This window comes from Rhodnius prolixus, unplaced genomic scaffold, assembly GCF_049639745.1.
Source record: "Rhodnius prolixus isolate KJV_2025 unplaced genomic scaffold, Rpr scaffold_1, whole genome shotgun sequence".
NCBI classification, from domain to species: domain Eukaryota; kingdom Metazoa; phylum Arthropoda; class Insecta; order Hemiptera; family Reduviidae; genus Rhodnius; species Rhodnius prolixus.
This window is the reverse complement of record NW_027411581.1, coordinates 36,771,462-36,797,933: the sequence shown is the minus strand read 5'-3', so window position 1 is coordinate 36,797,933 and position 26,472 is coordinate 36,771,462. Positions and strand designations below refer to the sequence as shown.

Sequence of the window (26,472 nt, the reverse complement as noted above, 5' to 3'; positions counted from 1 at the left end):
CTTTTTCTTTTTTTTAAGCGATATAAAAAATTTACAAATAGGGGAGAGGGGGCACATTTGAACACTTTTAATTTCCTGCCAAATATTTAAAACATTTATGATTGGTAATTTTCTCCATATGTTGTATAATTGGCAGAGTTTCCCTTCGTTTTCATTGTTTGTAAAGTCAGAATTGAGAAATGTTATATTTTGTAAGGTGGAAGTAAAATTTTTGTTGCAGCTTTGGAAGTTTATTGTGAAGATTGTAGTGGACAAGGAGTAAGAATTGTTAGCCCATATTAACATTTGGAATTCGTATTCTTAAATCTAGTATTTACAAAAATCTATTTGCTTGCCAAAAGTGTTTGATATTATATTTTCTTATATTAAATGTGCCCTACCGACCCTCAAGTTTATGACTATAATTTTGTTTAATCGCAGAGAAGGGGAAAGTGGTCCGAACCCACATTAAAAGAAGCGCAAAAAAACGAATATTTCGTTCAAACTTTCTAAATCCATCACTTCGGGTACAACATCCTGAACTGGGTCATTCTTGATTTTTGAACTAGATTTCAGTGGTTTAAAAGAGAAAGTAATGTAGTAGTGAGAGAAATAACTGATAGAAGGTAGATTCAGAGTAAAGTAATATCATTTCTTACTATTTTGTATTGTGTTCAAAGCTACCCCACCAGTGGGGCAGATATTAACATTTGACACAACATTTTTAAATTAAAAAAATATAGATATGTACGTAAAGTATCAGTTGTTTATTGATATAGATCTTTTAAGAAGACTTGAAAGGTTCAATAATTCGATTCTGTGCACTCTGTAACAGAAAATGTAAATTCTGTTCAAATGTGCCCTCTCTCGCCTATATTAAATTAGATCAAGAAAATAATACTTATAAAGTAACATTAAGTAACAACTAATCGTATTTCAAAAATTTACAACTTCTGTTTTTCTAGCGACAAGTAATATGACATAAATGGTGATGAAGCAGAAACCACCCAGCAGAGGAAGTCCACTCTAATTCAGTGAACACTACGCTGACTCTACACTATTTCACTGTTAATATAAGAGATGGAGTGGCCACTGTTGCCTTAATCGACGACGGGGTTGGTCTGGAATGGATGAAGAGGAAAGTTAAAGGATTATGATAAAGGATGAAAAGGAAGTGAAGTTTGCTGTAACGCGATCAGGTCCATTGATGAATGGGTCGCCATCTACAATCCAGTGTTAGAGGAATTGGTAAGTTATATGGGCCTAACTAAGGATCTGTCCGGTCCGTGATAGTTCTTTTATTTGAAATCTTAATTAGGGGAATCGAAGGATTTACTAATTTAAGGAAACGAAGAAGGTATTGTAATAAATATTCAAGTTGATTGATTGGCCATATCGCATTCGCCTTTTACGCTCTCCCTACAGTCTAGACTCTAGAACTTAGATAAGCCCAAATCCTCACCAGTAGTTAGAGAAATTTAAAAAAGCAACCCAAACTTTATATGGGACACTCTGCCACATAGATGAATACTGTCTGGTAGAAAGCAAGCAACAGCAATAAATAATGTATGTGAACAGTACTGTGCCCTGGGATGGACGGCACTCATATTTACATCCCATATAGCACATAATGGAAGGACCGCTAAAACATTTACACAGTGGTGTCAATAGTACGGATAATAACGATCCCATTGTGTAGCCGACATCATCTTTTTCTTACTGTTGAACTTCTGGCAGAGTTAACTTCCCTATCATGAGTATTGTTCATTGTTTCTGGGTGACTGACTCATTAATCTAGGAGGAAGATGGAATAATGCCACTTTTAGTCATTATGTTTATTATTTTGCCGAAATTTCGATCTAGGGATTATTTTTATTTTTTTAAATTTATTCAAGTTACACCAGCGCTAGATACACTATAAGTAACAATGACAATAACTGACACCACTACAAACTCACTAATTGAGGGGAGAAGTTACCCAGTGATAACACTCCCTAAGTCGCCTCTAGGATTAGCTACTTTCTTCAAAAGAGAGAAAATCGCAAGGCCACTGACGTTTTAATCGTCTAGAAGGATGATCTGGAAGGTGATGAGATGATAAATGGCGGACAAGAGGATTGTAATGAGAGTGCAGGTTCTGATGAAAACTTTTAAAGCGAGTTCGTGCATCCTAACCTACAAACGGAATCTCCAGGTCTTTGTAGATAGTTAGATTTGAAACGTAAAATGGAGCGTTAACGATAGAGCGGAGAATTTTAGACTAGAGAGATTGAATTCTTCGTTGAAGAGTGGTGCGTTTCGTTGAACCCCACAGTTCAATAACGTACGTACGTCTGGGCGAGTTTCTAGTATAGAATCGTATAGAATCTGCTACAGAGAAGTTTATACAAGCTTTAAAAATTCTAGATTCAGTAATTCCGTATCTTTACGGAACACTCCCAGCAAAAAAGATGAAATCGGAGGACTTTAACAAAGCTTTCCCAATAAAATTGGTTTGAGTTTGGAGATTAACAACTACGTTGAGAATGGCTATAGAAGTGATCCATCAGAGAAATTTGAAAAATTTAATTGCTTTCCTCATTGGCCGGCGGTCATTTTATCGCTCTCCAAGACTCGGTAAATTGATATGTCCAGAATCTAGATCCACTACATCTTTCACAGACCGAATCAATTATTTTTATTTTAGTTTCGGCGCTACAAAAACTGTGGTAATGACACTAAAGATCTTCTTATTAAAAACTCTATTGTTAAAAATGTGATTGTTCGGTGAAGGAAGAGTCTTCAGAAAAGAAGTGGGGAAGTCTGCTAGAGAGAAATGATCCCTTTCAAGAAACTTGCTTAACATGATCCAATTACGGATATCTGAAGCACCCCTAAGGATTTGGACACAACGACAGGTTCATTTACTCCATCGGATGAAATTACAAGTAAGCGCTTGTTTTCTGCATTTGCCCTATTCTACAAGATATAACTGCATTATCGGCAACAAAGTACTATTATGATAACACTAGTCCTTAAAGGGCTGCTTGCTAAAGAATGGACGACAGGTCAATGTGATTACCGCTTTAAGCTACAAAGGATTATTCGGAAATATAGTAACTTAATTCTCTGAGATACCCGTAGAGTTGTTGGCAAAATTTAGTAATGTTTATTATTATATAGTAGATGGCAATTATCTTTGGGTAATTGATAAACGAAGGATGTTCTTCGTTAAAATAACATTATAGACTGTATTTGAAATTGGCCGGGCATGTGTCGTAACAAAGTAAACTCGCTACGTAAATTGGAGGAGTGGTAATTGATGCAGATAATGTAATGTCATTAGTTCTAAAAGGCAGAGAGGACTTAAATAAATAGGAACTGTATTTGATGTTCATGGTGTCAACCCAAACTGGTGCACTACTAGAGCTCGCATACTGAAAGCAGTGCCAGACTACAGTAATGCGCAGGCGTAGCAGACTTCATGACAAAGAGCACTAAATGTCATTCTAAAACTAGAGGTGTGGTAATCACTTGGAAATCAGGAATTAACTGCTTCAGAGAAGCTTATACAAGCTTTAAAACGAAACTCACAGGACTTCTGTCGTTAAAGACTTTAACCAGACAATTAAACTGCGCATAACTCTTAAGACGCAGCATCATCAGTCCTCAGGATTCCCCAAAATGATTTTTTTAAGAAAAATTATTCAATAAAAATGATTGATCTACATTTGTTTAATACGAAGTTTGGAAACAATCTTGGGAAGAATTTTCGTAAAAATCTCAAAAAAGTGAAAAATCCATTTGGTAAATGTAGCGTTCCCGGTTATGACCTTAGCAACTCAGTTGTCCCCTAATTGTCCTCTTGTGTTCAAAGAAAAGAAATCCAACGTACCCAAAAGCATCAGATTTTACTGCATTAACGGAAATCCTTTGAACGTTAGAAACATCTTTCTATTTCTGTTACGTAGAAGCATTAAAGCTAAACAAAAATCAAAAGATATCATCCCTTACAATTTTATTTGATTGATGCGCTTGTATACGTTGTGTTTCTAAGTCAGAAAAGTATTGTGCCATATCAAATTTTGGATTTCTTTACAATAATTCTTATATTATGGCTGAATGCTCTAAAATTTTTATTTTTCAACATCTCTTTTTTAAGAAAAACGCGTTTGAAAATAAAGTTTGGATCTGTGTCATACTTAATGATAAATGAGAGTTAAAATTGTAGCTAAAATTTAAGTTTGTAGAAAATAGCAAACACGGAAGGACCATTTTACTAAATTACAATGGAGCTTTCACTTTTCTGAGATATCTCCGAAAATGCTTCCAACAATGGTATAAAAACTTTGTATGTTCATCACTTATTTGTTAGATAAATAACTTTTATTCGAATAATGATAATTTGAATTTAGAACCATGTAATTTGTCTTTTTATTTTTTATCTAATTCTTTTTAGAGCATCCTGAGGACCGATGGGGGTAAAGTAACATTTAAGTAAATTGTTTTGTAATCTAGACAATGTTAATAATTAATGCTTTGGCATCGAAATTTGAAAAAATCGTATGTGTTATCACCATTTTTTTTTAGTGAATTTCATACTGTGACTTAACTTAGTACACCTTGAATTAATCAAGGTTCAATGAGTAGATAGTAACTTGAGTAGCTGTCATTACTTTGCAAAGTTTTGTTTGTACCAAACCTACTAGAGCCTACCACAAGAGCAAGAACTGTACTTTGTGTTCGTTTGTTGTGAAAAGTATTTCTTTAGTTGTTCTTAGAATGCTCTTACTAAGCACTTTCGAATACACTTACACTAAAAGAACGTATTTCAGCCTCTTCAAATTTACCTAACATAAACTAATCTCATTAAGAGCGATTTTTCACAGAGAAAATGGAAAAAGTGTAAATGAAATATTTACAACAGTTTAATGTAGGGTCATGAAACCATTGACAGAAAAACATATTCAAATTTTCTTTCGATATCCAATGATGGGTTATCACATACTGGAATGGTGTTTTAAAAGGCGGAGCGCGTAGAAGGAGTCCATTGGTGGATATAGGCTGACAAGAATGGAGTTATTTATACTTGGTGGACCATTTTAAATTCAGCTCGCGGACCAAGTATGGAGATGGCTAGAGTAGGGGTCGAAGTAAGAACGGAGAGTAACGTCGTCGACACGTCCTTCCAGCTCTAGAGCAATCCCCCACCACCGCAACCAGCTCAATACTAGCACATATTCCAAGCACGCCAAGCCTGAAATAAGGAAATCTATGCCGAAATGGGAAAAATAGATGAGCCCGGAAAATTCGAGCGCGTGCTCTGAAAGCTTTTCTTACTGCTATCTAGATCGTAATATACTTAACAGCAATTTAGATTCTTGATCTCAAATCGCAACTAGAACATAGGGTTATATTCACAGCTTGTTACTTCCTCTTCCTTCCTAAAGCAGAAGTGTCGCAATCATGTCGCATTCTCTAAATTGAGTTTATCTTATGAGATTCATTTCCGGTAAAGGTGGTTTTTAGAAACGCGATCTTAAATATATTTTTTCCTTTTTCTATAATTTTTGGAAAACCTCTCCAATGACTTTTATTCGATCTCACATTAAATCTTCACTTTTACTTCAAAATTCGTCTGGAAATACGAAGTTATTGCCAATCATCAAGATTAGGTTTACCCACATGACCAAAGCCAGTGGGTTCCTTGACGAGGGATTAAGTAAACATTTTCTTCAAGTGCGTCATATAACATTTTTTTTAAAGGAAGTGCTGCAGCAATTCAGGACATAAACTAAAAGGTTACTGAATTCATAGGGTTAACTAGGTATGTTGCACTATAAAGGAAGGATTAAATGTTTTGATAAATTTCCGAGTCACATGAGTCACATGAGTCACAAAACTAAAGGAATTTTTCATTTTTCTAAGATTTATTAAAAAAAAATTGCTAAAGCTAGTATATACTCGTATAATTACAATCAGAAATGAAAACATCTTTAAAAGCGAAATCATATAAATAATTACATCTGTCGTAGATAGTAAACATATGTTTTTCATTTTTGTAAATAAGAAAATTATAAAATATTATATATTGTTCTTGTCTAATGGCAAGTATAATTAATGTAGTGAATCGTCGGCGAAAAATAGCAAAAATACGGTCTCTAATTTGTGGTCTAATTTGGCCAAGATATTTAAAGAATGTTGTTACACCCAGTTTCAATACACCCAAGATGACTTCTGAAGAGGTAGGGAATTGTTTGATAACTCGGGTTTTTTTGTTATTAAACTTAGTTTAATTCTGCCACCATTATGTCTCTTTTTGTAGCGATAAACAAACTAAAATAAACTATTAACTTAAAACAAATAACAATTAGAAATTTAATTTAATTCTAATTTAGTTCATTTTGCGTTTTTAGAGTATACTCGTATTTGTCTGTGTGATAATCACATTTGGATTTATCCAAGTTTTCGGATGTTTCGGAACTACTTAGCATTTCGATTCTATTTTTATATTCAAAAGTATTGGTTAAAATATATATTTATTAAAAAGAATATACCTCGGAATAAGCTAATATTACCTCTTAGTAAAAACAAATTGATATTTAAACTGACTGCTCTGTAAGGGTTGATCAAGTGCCCGAAAAAGCGTAACGTTGAAAAACTTAAAAAATTCTTTTGACTTGCCTAAATATTGTAGTCGTATCAATCTTTCGAAATAGATTATTTCACAGGAAATACTCATACACAGTTTGAGTTTCCCTAAATAAACTAAACATGTATTTTCGCATGGAGAGATATGAATATATGAATGTTAACAGTAAAGCAAGAAAAATAGAAATTACAGAAAGTTGGAACTCGAAATCTGCGACTTTCTCGAAAATTGTTCTCTAATCTTCACAACCGTTAGGCATAAATGTTGGATTAGATATTCTTCATTAAATTGCTGGATTTCTCGTTTCTTTTAGATCTAGCTTCAATTTCCAGAAAGACCATTTCAGATTTTACAAACTTTACTGAGAAACTATCATCCTTTCCAACTAGCAATCTACTTTGCCCTATCCAGTTTAACTTCAATGATGCTGCCTCAAGAGAAATTTCTCTTTTTTAAATCATTTCTAATTTTCCAAACAAATTCTCAGAAATATAAATTTTGATCAGACTACTAATCTACAAACAGTTGCCAAATAGATCACATCAATCCAATTCAAGCAAAAATCTGGATGGAATCGATTAAACTTTTTTTATTTTCCACCAACTAAATTCTGAATTTTTAAGCAAATGGGCTATAAGAAGCAAACCAAATCTGAATTCAGTTTTATTTGTGATGCTGAATTTTTAACGCTACTACAAAATAATAAAAATAGGATGAAAATAATAATAATAATTCAAGCATATAACGGTTCCACCAAGCTAAGCTGGTGTCAAGAAAGTAACTATATACGAGGGTCGTTTGAAAAGTCCGTGCAAAGTCAGAGAGATAACACCACTGTCGTGTATCGAGGTTATGTTTAGTTAGTAGCATCTCTTGGAAGAACACACACCAAGTTTCAGCCAGATCGGTCTATTACTTTGTGTTTGGCATTCGTTTGAATCGAGGAAGTCGAGTGATTTTCAAAAAATGGACGAAAAAGAATTTCGTGTGTTAATTAAACACTACTTTATGAAAGGCGAAACGCCTCAGGAGACTAAAGAGAAGCTTGATAAACATTATGGTGACTCTGCACCTTCGATTAGAACAGTTTATAAGTGGTTTCAAAATTTTCGGAGTGGCCATATGGGAACAAGTGACGCTGAACGTTCTGGACGCCCTGTTCAGGTTACTACTCCAGAAATCATTGATAAAATCCATGATATGGTGATGGATGACAGAAGAGTGAAGGTGCGTGAGATTGCTAGTGCTGTGGGCATCTCGAATGAACGGGTACATAATATTTTGCATCAACATTTGGACATGACAAAGCTATCCGCAAGATGAGTGCCGCGATTGCCGTGTGAAGTGTTGCAAGGACGGTTTGATGCTGTTCCAGAAGAATCCGCAGGACTTTAAGCGTCGTTTCGTCACTGTGGATGAAACATGGATACATCACTACACTCCTGAGACCAAAGAACAATCTAAACAATGGGTTACCAAGGGGGAATCTGCGCCAAAAAAGGCGAAGACCGTTTCTTCGGCCGGAAAGATTATGGCGACTGTCTTTTGGGATTCGCAAGGAATAATCCTCATCGACTATCTGGAAAAGGGTAAAACTATTACAGGTGCATATTATTCATCGTTATTGGACCGTTTGAAAACCGAGCTGCAAGAAAAACGCCCACGATTTGCCCACAAAAAAGTCCTTTTCCATCACGACAACGCACCAGCTCACACCTCAGCAGTTGTGGTCGCAAAATTAATGGAAATAGGGTTCCAACTCGTTTCACATCCCCCCTATTCTCCAGATTGGCTCCCTCGGACTACTATTTGTTCCCCAATATGAAGAAATGGCTGGCGGGAAAAAGATTTTATTCAAACGAGGAGGTGATTGCAGAAACGAATGGCTATTTTTCTGACTTGGACAAATCCTATTATTCGGAAGAGATCAACAAACTAGAGCAGCGTTGGACGAAGTGTATAAGCCTAAAAGGAGACTATGTTGAAAAATAAAAAAGGTTTACCCCAAAAAATTAAGTAGTTTTTATTTTTGCACGGACTTTTCAAACGACCCTCGTAGTTTTCCATCAAAGAACCTAACTTTTAAGTATGATCAGAACATTGAGCATTTATACAAAAAAAATTTGTAAAACAAAATTCAAAGTTCGGCCACTTAAAATAGTGTAGGTTTAGCATTGTTACAAAATCGATCTAATTATGTCAACAATAAAAGCTTAGGCGCATGTGCACAAAATGCCGAAATGAGCTAATGAGGGAGACCACTGGCTAGAAAGGGATCATTGTAATCACATGGCCTCTGTAAATCCTTCACATACTGGCTCCGCAAAAACATTGCCATTGAATGTTATTTATTTTTACAATTAAGAGCTAGCAGTTTTTTTAATTAACCTTGGCTTCAGTATACAATTGCAATCATCTTTCTGTATTATACATGTCAGGAAAAAAAGGACACTTGTATATATACAATATATATTTAAGGGGAGCGAATTTAGTTAGTGCGTAACTAGTAACTGAGAGATTCTCAGTTCGAATCCCCTCATGTAGCTAGTTACTTTTTATTCGTTCGGAAAAGTTGTTCAACATTTTTCAGTAGGTGGACGTTAAGCCCTTTTTGAATAAATAACCGATTGATTTACTTTATTTCTTTTTAATAGTTCAATCGAAAAAATCGATAACATTTAAATGATAAAAACTGATTATTAGTTGGACATTAAACTAAAATACCCGTTCTTAGACTTTGCGACGAATGCAAACTTTACTTCTTTAAATTTACCTTTACTAATAAATTTACCACTTTATGCCCCAGTACTATTGACAATGATATTAGGTTTCTAGCAAATTTAAGATAAAAAGAAAATATAAAAATATAATTAGGATCTTAACTTGTCAGGCCTCAAATTAAAAGAAGATGTTCGGCAATACGAGGTTGCTCATAAAAATAACAATTAAATAAATTTACCGTAGGAATATTGAATAATTTTTGCTAGAATAGCAATCAATCCACTCACTCCTAAATCATCGAAATATTTCGAGTAATTAATAAATATTTTAATTAGTTAAATTCTTTCAAATTAATATTTAAAAAAAAAAATTGTAATAATGGATATTGTAGTTTCAAATCCTAAACAATAACAAGAGATTACTGAATAACAGATAACTAACAAACTGAGAAGCGAAGAATTCAGTTTGAAAATGGGAATGAAATGTGCTATAAAAGCGTACGATACAAATCAGCTGGCAGCGAATTCTCCAATGGAAGATGCACGAGCCGAAGCGTCTTCAACTTTTACAAATGGTAACAATAAGAGAACAAGTAATATTTAACTACTCACTACAGAGAATTCGGGCTTTTCCAGAATTCTTCTTCTTTTAAGACCAATGATTTTTATAATAATAAATTTTGATACAACTTTTAAGCCCCAATTTGATTTTCCTTTGACATGTTTCTTTTCTATTTCGAAACATTTCGACCACCAGAGTGTCATCGTCAGGGATCTATATAAAATTATTTTGAAATTATAACTTCTAAGCTTTAATAACTAAATGAAAAACACAGTTTACATTACTGGCAGGACAAACTATTGTACATTGCATTCTTCTCGAAAAATTCATTTTGTAATCTCATTTAAAATGTGGAAACCAGTACCTACTAGTACTATTAAGCATTTTCACTTTTGTACTTTTAGATATGATCTACTTTTTTAAAACAATAAATCTAACGTTCACATCACTCTCCTTTCATTTTTCTACCAAAGCGCCCAAAACTAGAGAATTTTCTTAGTGGAATCAATTCTGCCATCATTGAGAAAGACCCTTGTCTCACTGTTTAGCACTAGGTCACTTTAGATGCTATTGGGTATTATGTTCGCTACTTAGTAGCCCAAAAGGATGCCCAAATTCCCCAGAAAAGACCAGTCCACTTACCTTTTTAGGAAGTGAAAGCAAATATTGCTCTAACGGATAAGATCAAGGTATATCTTTATGAATGAGAGAGTAATTAAGGCACATCAAACACTGCGGTTATTGGCGCACAAAGTCTTTTTCAGTGCACAATTTCCGATCAGTGAGCTCTCCTTATATTGTACTGTCCATCAATGGAGAATAAGCTACAAGAGCTCAGGGTACATGACAATTTCCTTTGAAAAAGGAGTAATATAATAACACTGGCTTGAGGAGTGATGCACAATGTTATTGTGATGATGAGGATGCTGTGAAACGTGTCATACTAGTAAGTGAGCCACAGCAGACTTCAAGAATTAGGTTTTGAGGACTTCACACCTTTTGTAAGGGATTTATAGAAGAAGAAGGAGAAACGTGTGTTAACGTACTTAGTTTAAGTTTAGGGTCTGGAATAACGGATGCAGAGGTACCTGTAGCTAAGACAGGTTCGGTTAAGAGGGATGTATGAATTTATTGTCGTGGATGTACTTTGGTGGTACAATAGTGCGTCAACATGTAAATAGGCAGACAGTATATGGGTTGATACTGAAAATCATCTTCACTTAGAATGGCGGTGTGGTAAGCCCAAACTGACATTAGGAGGGTGTGCAGACACTGTTAGAAGATGCAAAATGCTTAGTCTTGCCACAAAATGGTTACCACAAGTGCAAGAACTATGGGGATTCTTATCCTAGATTCAAGGATAGATTTCGTGGAGATCGAGATATCACAGTAGTGATAGCAGAGTCCCTTGTTCTTCCGTTTAAGATGGTTCTAGGAAGATTAAATCTAAGGGCCAGCAACTAATCACCGATTGGATACCACTAATCACTCTGCACAATCCCATCCCTTAGAGCAACATTTTATATCAGATATTAATGGTTACTTTCTCGGGGTCGTTAGCATCTCTACCTATTTTGACCAACGCTAAAATTTTGGGTAACAACGCGAGAAAAAAATATTTAAACTCAGTATTCAAACAACACACATAGACTATCCGGAGGTAGCTGATGTGATTGATTGTATATTTGGTTTGGCATATCTCAATCCAATTCTAACGCATCACCAAAAACTTATGTTTCAGGTCTACAAACGAAATGAATCAAGCGTATTCTTATAATGGTTCAGCGCAATGTAAAAAGCGATATTATTTCTTATATTTGGCAACCTTAAATCGCTTTAAGATAAAATTTAAAATACAAAAATGGAATTCGTGAGGTTATTTTTTCTGCTTCACGCAAGCCATTCTTTAGGATGGCGAGATTTAGCATAAAGCCGTTCTAACTATGGCATTAAATCGACCAGGAGACATCCTCTCTGACTTCAGCCTATTCAACTAACAACTCTTAACTCTTCCAATAGACTTTATCATTTTTACTCGCTTAGCGTTGAGTGCTGATTATTATTTTAACTTCCGAAATGCGGCCGGAAATCACTTACAATATCCTTGAATAAATTTGAGAAACCGTTTGTTTAGCAATGAAACCCTGTTTGGATCTGACTACTACAGTTTACATTAATTTAAAAATAACAATTTTTTTTTTTAAATTTGGTTGTCCGACACAATCGGAACCCATTTCTCTCTTTTAAAAATGTAATATTCTTTATTGTGCGTTTTATTTATTTATGACTTATGCTGTTTTCACTAATAACTAACTTACAATGAATAATTTTAAAAAAACGGCGATGGTCTAGTGGTCATGAGCGTGGCTTTGAAAGTGGGAAGTCCCCAGTTCGAATCCCGCGTATGACTACTTTTTATTTGTTAAGAAAAATTATTTACACTAAAGTATGAGCTTCCGTCCTCGTCCACGACATCTAATTGGTAGTCGGACGTTAAGCCCCGCCAGAAAAAATAGGCGGTTACTATACTTTATAAAAAACAAAATTAAACTTTATTTTTGCTATATTCACTTCACGATCTTAGAGTATTAGAACGTTCGCATCCCCGACTTTTAAAGTTAGTTTGACAAACTTACGGACGGCCAATGAATACAAAATAAAGAAGTCAGATTTACGAATTAAAAGCAACAAAATCTTTGAAGTCATGAGAAAGGATAATTGGCAAAAAGAAAAGTTAAAGTTCGCTAATTTCTCAGTGTTTCTCACCGCAAAAAAGTGGCACAAAATGGGCATGAATTGCGTTATTGCAGAGAAGGGCAATGAATACATAATCCCTTTAAAATGAAAATTTCCCCACACCACCTAATTTTTTTAATAAAAGTTATTATTTTGTTTGTAGATATATTTTTCGGTGTTTTCGACGGTCATGGCGGAAGATCTTGTGCACAAGTTTTAGCAAAAAGACTATTAAAGTACATTTCAGCCACTTTACTTCCAAACGAAGAATTAAGAAAATACGCAACAGCTATGCATGACGAAAACGTGCAACTATTAAGAACATTTAACGATAGATACGGATTTTTGCAAGATTTGAAGACATTATACGACCAAAAATTTAAAGAATATGTAAACAATTTAATGGATCAAAGTGATTTACAAAATTTAAGTGTAAGAAGAGCGATGGAAATAGCATTTGAACATATGGACAACGATATTAGTGAAGAGGCGGCTGATGACAAAACAAGTGGACAACGCTGTCTAATGGTGGGGATGACTGGCAGTGTGGCTTGTGTTGTGCATGTGAACGGGTTGCACTTGCATGTGGCCTCAGTTGGCGATTGTCAGGCAATATTAGGTGGACAGACAAAGTCCAGTGGTGAATGGTATACCAAACAGTTGACTAACGAACATAATTGCGAAAATTTGGAAGAAGTTGAAAGAATAATTGCAAGCCATCCCAGGAATGAAAGGCATACTGTCATCAAAAATGGAAGGTTACTTGGTACTTTGATTCCGTTGAGAGCTTTTGGTGATGTAAGGTAAAGTTCTTTTACGTATATTTTCGTACGTTTATTTTTAAGCTTTATTTTTTCACGCGTTAAAATTTAAAAATTGAGTTCTAAGAAGATTCTCTAAGTGCAGAGAAAATATTTTTAGACATTTCACAAATATTTAAAATATTATTGAGAGAAACCATTTTAGAAAATTGAGTGCTAGGTAATACCGATTTAATCCGACTCAGCAAGTCTGTTCTTTATATTTCTAATGGCTACAGAATTGGATTTTATTATTATTTTTTAAATTAGAAACTAGCCAAATTATACAGATAGAATAATATATAAAATAAATAAAAATCATGTTGATTTAACTAAACAATTTTTGTTAACTTTTCTATATCTACGAATTTTGGATAGGTAATGAATATGACAACCGTTTCCATAAACAAATGCCCAACATTCATATCGATTCATATTGATTAAGCTAGTGCTATTATTTAAAAGTGGTTACTAAAATACTTTAAAAATAAGTAAGTTTGTATTTCCTACAAAAGTTTGTTAAGCAAGAAATATTTGCAAGAATTTCTTTTTATCTTTTAAAAAAATATCTGCTCATATTATCTACTAAAAAACAAAATTTATTTGAAAGATAAGTAAAGCGCTTTCAATGTAAAAGTATATCGCTGATCGGTGATAAAATCATAGGTAAAACCATTGTAGCGATCGGCAAAAAAGTAAATAAAAAATTTACAATTTAGGTAAGAAGCAGATATTGTTATGTTCTTTCATTTTGTCGACTTTTTTCGTGCCCTGCTTACCTGTGACTACTCGGATTTTTCAGAAAAAGAATGTAAAAAAAGCCTGAGATGAAATCGAGCACGACCTTTATTTACTGCCACTCAAAATTCTCTTTATAAATTTTCTACGAATTCCAGACATTTGAATAACATTTAATTTAATCAAATAGTGGTAACAAAACTATTTCTTAAATTTTTGAAATGTCATTAAATTTTCATAGTCATTTGCTTGATTTTTAGTTTAGTTTCAGAATTAAGGCAACTTTGTAATGCTGCCTCTGGCATAACAAAGTTAAGAGAGAGTAACTGCATAGCTCTTATGGTTTAAAAAGTTTGAAGTGTAAAAACTAAGCCACTTCAGGAAGCGCTGGTTCTCTCCATTTTGTGCATTTCCCGGAGCGTTCTCTGGAGTGAAGAGACCCTTCGTTAGTCTTTATTTCAAAGGGTTGGACCATGTTTTGCAAGGGTTTCTTTCCAGAACACTTGGAATGTTGATTATCCACAATAAAATTATTCTATGATACATATTCAGAAATTTCGGAGGCACTTTAGTTGGCTTCTTCAAAAAATGAACCACTACCAAGGAGATTTGATATAATGTTATTTGAAAAACTGGACTCTTTTTGCCTAAACAAATACTAAGCGTTTACTAAGTATAAGCGAAACTTTGTAACGCTAGGGAATATTCAAGTTGCTGATTAAGACAATCCGGATTTTGGAATTTTCTTATATTTTTTTCTTCGCCCTAAAATCTGCATTGTTCTTTAATATAACCCAACGACCATTAACTCTGGAATATGAAAGATTTTGAGTCCCAAAGAATGATCAAACAAAATCTTAAAAGAAAATGCTTCCAAATTTTTGATAATGTTGGGTTTATTTAGTTTTCTAGTGTTTTTAAATTTAAAGTAAATCTTTAAGAGCACTTATACTTTTAGAGGCATCTTGTACACCAGAGGTCGGCAACGCGGCGCCCGCGGGCGCCACTGCGCCCTTAAACTATTGTTAATTTAGACAAGAAATTCAAAACGTAAATTTTAAAATTCCTTGAATCTACTGTACGTCAACGGTGACGCGCTTACGCGTTGAACTGAAATGAACTGAGCAATCATGTCAGTAGTAGTCAGTACACAAGAGAGCATAGATCAAGAGAGTTTGTCACAGGTTTATGCCATCCCTATTATGGACTTATCGAAAAGAAAACGTACTTATTATTTCAATGCCGAGTGAGAAAAAGAGAGTTCCCATATTGCTGATATGATTAGCGCAGTTAATTCTTTCAAATGTAAGTTGGAATTGTTAAAAGCGCATTTGTTGAAAAATTCCTTGTCTCACTTTCAAAATGTCAAACGAATAATTGAAAATTAATTTAAATTTGAGTGTTGATGAATTTGACACTACATCGTACATAAAAACCATTGATACATTAATAATCGAATTTTCGTCGAGATTTCAAGATTTTCTACCGTTAGAATCAGTAATTCCATTTTTCGTCAATCCATTTCCAAAATTTCAAATTATTTCGATGTTACTAACATGCAGGACTTAGAAATGGAAATAATTAATTTGCAAAATGATATTGTTTTAAAATCACATTATGTTGATAAATCAATTTGGAAATTAGTTACTGAGGAAAGTTTTCCTATTTTGAGAAAATGCGCTCTAAAAATATTTTCATACTGTGGAACTACCTATAATTGTGAAGCCCTTATTTCAAATATGACATATTTAAAATCTAAATATCGATCACAGCTTACGGATGCACATTTAGATAACTGTTTAAGAGCGGGTAATTCGTCGTATATGATCGATTATGAAAAAATTGCAGATGATATGGCAACCCAAATATCCCATTAAAATAATTTTATATAAAAAATATGTCATTGCTCTTGCCACCATCTTTAATATACTTACAAACATTCTTCTGTATTTATTTAAGATTAATAATAACCTTGTTCTGTAATTAAATTTATAAATTATAAAATTAATAAATGAACATGTTTTATAAATATGAATATTATTTTTATATATTTGTTAGGTCAAAAAATAGTTGGCGCCCGCCATGAATTTTTAATTTAGTATTTCACTCTTTACATTAAAAACGTTGCCGACCTCTGTTGTTCACTAACAAAAACGCTGTTGTAGCTTATATTCCTTAATTTTCAATTTTGCATTGTTCAGATACAAATGGACAAAAGAACAACTGGAGAAGTTAGCGGTACCAGTATTTGGTGGATCAGTAATCCCACCTGATCTCTATACGCCGCCATATTTAACAGCCTCTCCAGACGTTACATATCACAAGTTAACCGAAAGTGACAAGTTTGTAGTCATTGCTACTGATGGTTTGTGGGATGTACTTTCTCCGCAGCAGGTGAGTACACGATTCCTCGAACTGTTTTTTATAGTTTAAGGTCCTTGCATGTCTATGCTCAAATATCATTTGATCATCGCAAGGAAAATAAAATGTGTGTGGAGAGGGTGCAAAAAATAAATAAGAAAAAAAGAAGGAGATTTGGTTGACGTCTGATAGCTGTTGCACCAAAATCTCTGGGAGATCCCATTAGTGTTGTGCTAGCGGTCACCATACACTCTTGAGCAGGGGTCACCAATCTACGGCCCGCGACGCCAGTTTAACAGGCCCACTTGAATTTGCTTTTTTTAAAGTAAATAAATGTTTGTTGGTAGTCCTTGTTTTTTGAACTTAGTTTTTCATCTTTTTCTCCAAGTTTTAGTTTTGGCTTGCAAGTATTGTACATAATGATTATGCGGCCCATGCTAGTCATTTTGTCAGTTATCCGGCCCACTGTTCAAAAACGTTTTGTGTCCTCTGCTTTAGGAGAAGGTACACTAATCTCTTGTAATGCTGTGAGCAGCTCTAAAAGTTTCAACTTAAGAAAAAAATTTAATGTACCTATATTTGATGACTGATTAATTTTAATGACAGTGTTTGCACAAGATTGCCTTCATACAAGCTTTTCACAAGGCTCTACACTATCTTGCTGGACAAGATGTTATGTTGGAAGCCAGAACGATGCATTTGATGTCCTAGCTCGAGCGGCAACGGTAAAGAGATTAGAGAAAACGACTGGAGGCGCTAATGAGCAGAGCAGTCAGTGCGCCCTTAAAAACAATTAAGTAAATAAAGTAATCGCCAATTTTTTTCAAGCGTGGCTTAACGTCCAACTACCAAATTAGGTGTGGACAGGGCGGAATTAATTAAATAAATAACAATAAAAAATAAAATAAATATGGTTAATATAATAAATAATAGAATAAAATAATAATTAAATAGCTGTTGTTTATGGCAATACTTGTTAATGGGCAATTTGCGTTGGAAATATTCCGCCTGAGACGATCTCACTAATATAGTCTGAATATTTTCAGAAAATGTCCTCGTACAGTATCTTCAAAAATTAGAATTGATTTTTTTCAGACTGGCTTCGTTAAGATGAATAACAAGTTCGGTTTCATCTTTATCTATTAAAATGAAAAAATAACTACTACATGTTTCAACCTATTCACGTAAATTTTAAAATAAAATCTGAGAAATCTCGATCAAATTTCCCTAAGACATAAATTGTATATGCAGCATAAAACTGGTCTTGAAAGCTCGAAGTCATGGCCTCATTTCCTGCGTCAGCCACTGGGTATGATAAGAAATACTTTTTTGTACCAGTTAATGCGATGCTGGAGATAGTGACAAGTGAGTTCTCCAAAAGTATAGTGTCGTTTACAGAAAACTATGCTTTTATTCCTGACATCTGCGCTCAAAATATTGTTTAGTGTTTTGACAGTTTAAGTTTCTTGTATGACCATTTAATGAAAGCTAATTTTAATTTTTGTTTTAGGTAGTGCAGCTGGTTGGAGACCATATGGACGGAAGATCTTCAGCATTATGGTATAAACTGCACAAAATAAAAGAATTATTCCAGACACCAACTACCATAGCAAAACCAAGAACCGAAGCCGTGCCGGTAGACAAAAATTCAGCTACACATCTAATTCGTGCATCATTAGGTGGCTCTGATGACGATAGAGTAGGTCGTCTATTGTCATTTCCACAAGAGCATGTCCGCCTGATTAGGGACGATATTACGGTCACTGTTATTTTCTTCGATAATGATTTCGTAAAAGCGAATAATGAAAAATAAGAAAAAAATAAGCGAAATCAGAAAAATACAGATAAATGATTGCAGATCAGGGATACGAAAGGTGTGATAGGCCAATTGCTGTCTTCTCTCTAACTTGGACACAGAGCAACGCGTGAAATTTGGAACAGGAAATAAGAGATAAAGGGGAATGATGTCACTTATCTGGAAGCTGTTCAAGAAGACCACAGCATCAACAATAATTTCTTTTCTTCACTTTTTGCGATACATTATTACATTATTTTATCTAAATTGACCGTCTCTATCTTTATGTTAATTTCTAAAATATTATATGAAAGGTAGAAGAAACCTTCCTTGCGCGATTAGGAAACTCTAGTTTCTTAGTTTGACAAAAAAAATATACGTATATTAAACCTTTTTATCAGTCGAGGACGCATTATTTTATTTATTTCGCACTGGTTTCGAATTCTCATCCATCATGAGTCGTTAATACATGATAATACTGGCACACCACTACACTACACTTCGCGAACACAAATGACTGAAATCAAAAAGTTATTTTAATTTTAATGAATAATGGAATAGGAAAAAGAATATTCTTGTAGCAGAAAAGTACGAACTGTAAATCACACTTTACTTAACACTAAACCTACCACCGTTTTTTAAATTTGGTTTAAATTTTCTAATTACAGCGTTATCATAACGCCATTAAATTTCACGACTTTTCCTAAAATATGTATACAATTGTTTTTTTAATATTCACGTCTTTTCCAAATATTTGATTTTTGAGAAAAATATGTAGTCCGTCTTAACTAACGCCACCGTTCATTTGACCGGCTGAATATTTTCATTTTATTTACTTATTTTAATATTTTATTTTATTTATTTATTTTTTTGTAACAGAATTCTCTCGAAAACTCAATTTGATAATGCATTTATCGGATTATTGTTTGCATGTGGTGCATAAGAGGCCAAAAATGTACGATGCCAAATAAACCGGACAAATTTGGTATCAAATCTTGGCTAGCGTTCGATGTAATAAAGGGCTTTTCATATTTGGGAAAACGTGATAGCAGAGAACCTTCAGTTCCGCCTGGGGAGTTTGTCGCTCTGAAATTATCAGAAATGTATACAGCTCGTGGAAGAAATATAACCGTGGAAAATCTCGGAGATGGTCTCAACAAATAGTTTTCAATATCCTAGACTTAGGCCCGGGATAAATGCATGGATTTTGCATTTAAAAAAAACTACCGGAAGTGAAATTTCAAGGCAAAGCTTTTTATTACCACTGCAAAACCATGACAAATATTAGTACACGAACAAGTGGTCGGAAAATAGTCAAGGTACTGCAAAGGCAATAGGACTAAAATATGCTGTCTAAACTGTAAAAAATACGTATGCGGGAAATTTGCAATTGAGAAGCCTCGAGATTTAAATTAAAACAAAAGAAACTACGTTTTTTCATTGTTAAATAATTATTATCTTTATTCTAAAATAAGAAATTTAAGTAATTTTAAATTCAGGTCATTTGACTGGTCACAGTAGGAATAGTTATGCATAAATGTCGGTAGGTTTAGTGTTAACAGATGGTGTGATTAGGCTAATTTCTTCTTCGAAATACGTTAGGAATTAATGATAGACCTAAGAAAACCCAAAATTTGAAAATCTTCATGTTTACTACACCTTGTCTTGCTCAGCTAACTAAGAGAACGCGAAAAGCTAAAAAAGCTGTGCTTAAATAGCGATTTGCTAATACGGTTTATGTTTGCAATAGATGATTTCATATTTTATGGCCATTCGAGTAGTTATGATAATTTCAATAATGTTATATGAACGGTACGAAGGAACATCCCATTGAGCTATGTAATGTACAATAGAAATATGGTAGAAATCAAATTCTCTACATGAATCAACCCCTGATGATAGATGAAGATCCTAAACAGTCAGATAGAATAAAAACATGCGCGATACAAGGGTAAAAACCAACATTATTTATCCAACACTGCAGACTCATCCACATTTCAATTATTGCATCTCCCTTACACTAGAATAATCTCATTATAGAAGTTAATATGATCATATAATATAATAATTATATTATTACAATGGTATAATCATATAAATATGATTACATTATAACTGTAATATATTAGAAGATAATAAGTAAATCTAAATTCCATTTGCAGAACTCATGGAATTCCCTATTACAGACACTTGCTGCTATCACTCAATATATTGAGATCGTGGCCAATTTTGAAATTAAGTTTTGAAGTCTTCTGTGTCAGAAAAATGTTTTTTTTTTTTGTTTTTGTTTTACATATAACAAAAAGTAAAGGCTGGAAGGGTGTCAGGCACTGCGAACCCAGAGAGAAACAGCAGGCCTGCCACATGACAAGCGCGCAATTCTTCAAGAGGTTCTCCTTACATCAGGAGGCTATTTACGTATTTAAAACAAATTCATTTATATTTTAAAATTTAGGTTAGTAATTAGGTTAGTTTATAGGTTAGTTCTTTTAAAGGGGAAAGGAATATCGAGTACTTTCCCCTAGTGTGAATGCTTAGGATGAGTGTATTATATTAAGGTGAGAATGTATTTATTAGTATGAATGTATTTATTGGCGTGAATGTATTTATTGGCGAGAAAGTCGTATGTATGTTTAGGTTAGGTTTTTTTATCCAAGGGTTGAAAGAATTTTATACAAGTATTTCAACCCCATTATTAGGTTAATTTTATTTAGTTCTAGTTTATTTTAGGATGTGCAGGAAAATTAGTTCAAAGTACTGCACATCCAACTACTAGTAGAGTAAATAGCCTCCTCGGATTAAGTATAAAATAAAGCCAAATAAAAAGTGAATATAGAGGTTAATAAATTAACCCAGTAATACTTTTGGTTTTGCCGAAAATGTAAATAATAGCATACAAATTAAATTATTAATTCAGAAATAAATATTTATTATAAAAGTTAGTTTATTTACGGGATGACACAATCATATTCCACACTCCCCCTCGTCGACAACGTCGATGAAATAAGAGGGGATGTGTGGAGACAATCTTGCAGACCCAGGCTCCACCCTACCTTGTTAAGCAAGGTGTAGTGATTGGAAGCTGTGGGTCGCACGTGTCATCCCAGCTCGAGTAGTATTTGGAAATAAGAAGAACTATGATAGTGGGCGCTAATGACCAAGATGTTGATGCGCCGAAAAAAAAAGAAAAAAAAGTAAAAAGCGTAGGAAGCTAAAACTCTAAATTTTAATTTTGTCCCCCAGGGGACCCAACTGATACATACCAATCGAAATCCCTCAACCTCAGGTACGACTATTTGAAATTTTACTCGAAAATGTCTTCTATTTTCTCTAATTTTGTAATTAAACTTGATGCACGTAATCTTTAAAAAGTATTTTAGAAAATTTGGCCGGGGAAAAATCGTTTTGAGGAACTTTTAGAGAGGAAATATTTGTGCTAGACAGCTGGAGCACTTCCGTTGCCCTTGGTCATCGGTCTTCTTGGTAGGCAACGAAGTATCACAGCAAATAGTTAATAGGTTCAGTGTTGCTCACGATAAGTACCTAACTAGCTCAGTGATTAGCGCACTGAATTCCCTCACGGAGATATCCACCCGGGTTCTCTCTTTCTAGGAGCTTCTTCTTATAGCTCTCGGTCTGGTGTTGGGCAGAGTTGTCTGTAACGAGAGAACATTGTCTGGAGTCTGGCGGCGCATAGAAGAAAAAAGAAGATCCTAGTGGTGTATGCGTGCCTTAAATAAAATATAAGGACCAAGAGTGGTATGATTTCCCCAGGAGAACTTCCATGGATTAAATGGAATGGTGGACACAGCCGCTGTACAAGGCGCTTAATACTAAAGTTTGCTTTCTAAACAAGACTCTTCAGGATATTGGAATAAGCGCAATTAATTTTTTTAATTATGAAGCCATTTGGCCATTAAAAAAAATAAAATGTTTCCAACTAAAACATTTAGTAGTCATCTCGCTTGCTGAAATGAGAAATATAATTAATTCGTTTAACTTTCTTTAATTAAATCTTTAAATAGATAATCTATTTAAACTGATGCTGTAACAGCAATCGTTTTTTTGGTGTAATTAAATATTTTGCCTCATTTAGAATTTCAATCTAGCATCAATAAAATAAATTAATTGGAAAAATATTCAGCTTGGTTTTCCTTCTTTCAACAAAACTTAGGTAAATAATTAAACGTCTCCATCGTTTGATTATCGTACAACCAGCTGGTAGGTTCACGAAAATGTTTATTTCCTTTTGACTAATTCAATCTACTTTTAATTTTCTTTTAATTACTCTTATTTTTCAAAAAAAAAGAGATGCTCTTAGAGACAACTAGGTCATAAATAAAGTTTCCAACTAGTGATGGTTCCAAAAATTAAGTTCACAAGGTCTACTCAAGGCACAATAAGCTTTTTACGATGTGCAGTACGCTGAGTGTTTTGCAAAAGTGGTATTTGAGAAAAAACAAGGATTATTAGTTTATTCCTGGGTCAAGTTTAGACGCAATCGAATGACTCATTTTATAAACAACCTCAAAAATGTGACCAATCTATTTCGTCACTAAATTGTAACTTAGTCACTAAGATGCTATTTGAAATTTTATAAATTTTTATATAGTACTGAGTATTACTGGAATGATGTCAGGTTAGATTTTGAACGCTACGTTGTGACGTCATGTTAGATTGATGTGTTTTGCAATGCATACATAGGCTCTCTCTCATGTATTGGAGGAGGCTGTTCTAATGTTCTATCGACCTGTTTGTCCTACCTATTCCATCGGCTACATACTTTCCGCGGTCGGTTGAACCAATTTGTTGTATATGAATTCAAGATGTTACATTCGTTTGGAATATTCTGCATCTAGTAGAAATTTCATTAAGATCTTCTTTCCGTGGTTAGGCGATGAGTTCAGAAATTAAATTTAATTATTTCTGTATTAAATTAAATGATTAAATATTAAACAGGTAAAGTTTTGCTCTCAAGTTCAACCATGGGGTAAACTTGACAGGTACTTTAAGGAGTTGTTAAAAATCAATTACAACACCAGATTATCATTTTCAACATTTGTGCAATTACTAATTATGTCATTGTGTGCAATTATCATTCTATTAGTGGTGTATCCACCCTGCTTTGTTACTTTATTTGGTAAAAATTTAAGTATACCTATTGCGGTTATAATTCATTTTGCAGCACTCAAATTTGAAAATATTCTCCACATGCTTTGATAGATTCTGAACCCAAATTTGTGAAAATCACCGACATTCATCTTCACTTGAGTTTGGTACTTCACTACATTCTCAGGTGAGCGGTCCAAAATGGTCTGATTCCACCCAATGGTCGGAAGCTGCAGGCGAGCGATTTAAATCTAGATGTCCAAGAAATACATTTCTTCTTATTTATTTACGGCAAGTAACTCATTAATATAATCAAACTCTGAGCAACACATAATCTTGCGCAGAGAGGACACGCCGTATGTGAGGCAGAGCTTTAGACAATTTAAGTATCTTCGCAAGCAGTCATACACAGCTGCTAAGCAGAAAATGTCAGCATGGAGAGAGTGCAGTCCTATTATCGGTATTCCAGATCCTGCCAGTTACTCCACTTTTTTGGCCTACATCTGTGATTCTCTTGAATGCCTCTTTTGGCTTCAATGCAGCTCAGACGCTTTTCAAGTTTGGACAAAGGCTACCTTCCTCAGTTAGTGTTTCTGGCATTATCCTGGAATCTCAGTGGCTGGAGAATTCATTGGTACACTATTGTACAATCTTTCTCAAGAAGGCTTACATTCATTCCTTAGTCTTCTGCTTTCTAGATAGAGAAAAAGTAGATAAGGCATCGACAACCGCAGTTAGGATCACGGCTTTCAACTTTTCAGTGCTACTTTATGCAATATTGTGAAATTAAGCTCTAGTATTTCGTTTTCGGTTATTAGGGATTCGGCTACAAGTAGTATTAGTAAAATGAAAGTTCCTTACAGGAGTTAAAAGACTTCTTTCCGATCTCAAGAATTCGAAATATGCAGATAAATCCTTATATACAGAAACAAATACTCGCCAGCACTTCGATCCACCCAGGGTAGCAGAAAATGCTACGCTCATGATGTATTAAATGTATTGATGAAGAAAAAGAGGAAAATTACTCCCGCGGGGAGTCACTCGGTGAAGTGCTCCTTAGAGCATGGTAGCAAAACTGACGTGCGAACATGCTACTACAGCCCTGATCGAAGTAATACTCGATCATACACTTCTTCATTTTGAGGTTAAGATGACAACAATCTTTGGTAAGGCAAAGGGAGAAGAAAACCTCAAAACATGTGAGCAAAGCGTTGGGTTGAAGCAGAAGAATATTTGGCATTAGAGAGTCCAGCTCTGCGCTCTTTCTAGCACTACTTTGGAGAGCCTAGGCATTACCGGGTGAAGGATTTCTTCTTTTTTGGCAACAGAGAGCTGTTATACCAAACTGGGAGCTTCCGCTCTTTCTAAGTCTACCCTTGTTAGCTTGGATTGTTACCAGGAGTTGGTTGAAAAGGAAACAATTTCTCCCATTGTTGGAAACCACAACAAAGTGGCATTTGCGGAATATTTGCTGAAGAGGTCGGCGTAATTCTTTGTCAAAATAATATCAAACTTTCTTTTCAATCTCCTGCAGTCGCGGAAGAAATTCTTGAAATGTTTTATCTTAAACAGAAAGCCAGCGGTAGTTCTCACAATTTCTCTACAGAAGAAAATTATTTAAAATATTTGTATTTACTAATTTAAATTTACGATTATGAGATAAATAATTCTGATTATTGTACCACGCCATGTTTTTGATTTAAAATTACAGTGAAAAATTATTATTATTTTCCAAAAATAATCAATAAAAATTAAATTTAAATTTTATATAGAAGACTGAAGGAGGAGTAATGCGACGAAGAGTGAAAGTGATATTTTGAGACTTGGTTTCATTAAGCTTAATAGCCCATCTCTTGAATCCCTCTTCTAATGAGGAAAGATGTGACTGTAGATTTCTGTGAGCAAGTTCAGGATCATGGTTGGTGAATATCCTCGTCCAGTCTTCTATAACCTGATATCTCTACCAGTAGTGAACGTTGCCCGACTACCTTGGGCTTTATTTAGACCGAAGACTTTCTTGGAACCCCCACACTAGACTTAAAAGAACAGAACTAAACAGACGCTATCGACTACTTAAAAGACTTTTATGACGAAAGAGCAAAACTCTCTCTGGACAATAAAAGACTAATTTATACTTCTATTTTGAAACCCAAATGGGCGTTCTGAAACAGAGCTGTGGGGTTCAACCAAACGCTCCAATCTCCAAAGGATTCAATCTCTACAATCTAAAATACTTCGAACTATTGTACACGCTCCATTTTATGTCACCAACCTGACTATACACACTGACCTTAACATTTCTTTTGACACACAAGTTGCTAAAACAAGATACAGAAAACTCCACTTCAACCTGCAATCTCATATAAATTCTCTAGCTAAAAATCTTTCCTCAAGAACTCTTCCTGACAACCCGACAAGACGCCTTAAGAGACAGTGGCCTCGTGATCTCCTCCCAAGTGAAGAGAGTGACTAATAGCTTAATGTTTTGGAGTGTTATCACTGGGAAACTGTTATCACTGTTACTTATAGCGCCAAAGCGCTGATTGTAGCAAAAATAAACGCCAAAAAAAAGTTATATAATTGCGTCGAAGGTCATAAAACGGCCTAAGCTAGTTAAATTATCTCACCAATTGCTGTTAATACTAGATTCCTGCATAAAGACTAGGGTTTCATTACCAAACCCAAATAATAGATCCAATTAAACTAATAGACCCAAACTAGCTAACTAATTATATCAATTTCAACAGAAATTTAATTCCATTATTATTATAATAGTTCATTAGCAAAATTACCTTTGAGAAAATAGGGTGTTCCATATGGAATGACTGGAATTTCGTGACCTCTTACCTTTTATTTGGGAAACTTAAAATTCCACGAAAATAGTTCATAATTCCAGTGCATAACCGTAAAATGATTTTCACCATTGGGGTTTCATTTTCTTCATGCTACATCGAATTTGACATATCTATCGCGTTGTATCAGCTTTACTTGTTGCGGAAATGTTCTACAGTTGTGAAAATAAATAGTTTAAAAATTAATTA

At 34.3% G+C, this 26,472-nt stretch overlaps 2 protein-coding genes across 12 annotated transcripts in view; one reads left to right on the top strand and one right to left on the bottom strand.

Annotated features, from left to right (window-relative positions):
- The window catches only part of LOC141448166 (dystrophin, isoforms A/C/F/G/H-like), an 898,384-nt gene that overhangs the window by 348,723 nt on the left and 523,189 nt on the right, over positions 1 to 26,472 (bottom strand). The window lies entirely within an intron of this gene.
- Positions 6,004 to 18,589, top strand: LOC141448263 (pyruvate dehydrogenase [acetyl-transferring]-phosphatase 2, mitochondrial-like). Of its 2 annotated transcripts, none has more exons than XM_074116536.1 (5): positions 6,004 to 6,203; positions 9,764 to 9,905; positions 12,792 to 13,431; positions 16,368 to 16,560; positions 18,038 to 18,589. In XM_074116536.1, the coding sequence occupies exons 1-5, from the start codon at positions 6,063 to 6,065 to the stop codon at positions 18,338 to 18,340; spliced, it is 1,419 nt and encodes a 472-aa protein (XP_073972637.1). In that variant the 5' UTR covers positions 6,004 to 6,062; the 3' UTR covers positions 18,341 to 18,589. The 2 variants fall into 2 exon arrangements, with proteins under 2 accessions (XP_073972637.1, XP_073972647.1); XM_074116546.1 differs by having other exon boundaries at positions 6,005 to 6,203; positions 9,723 to 9,905.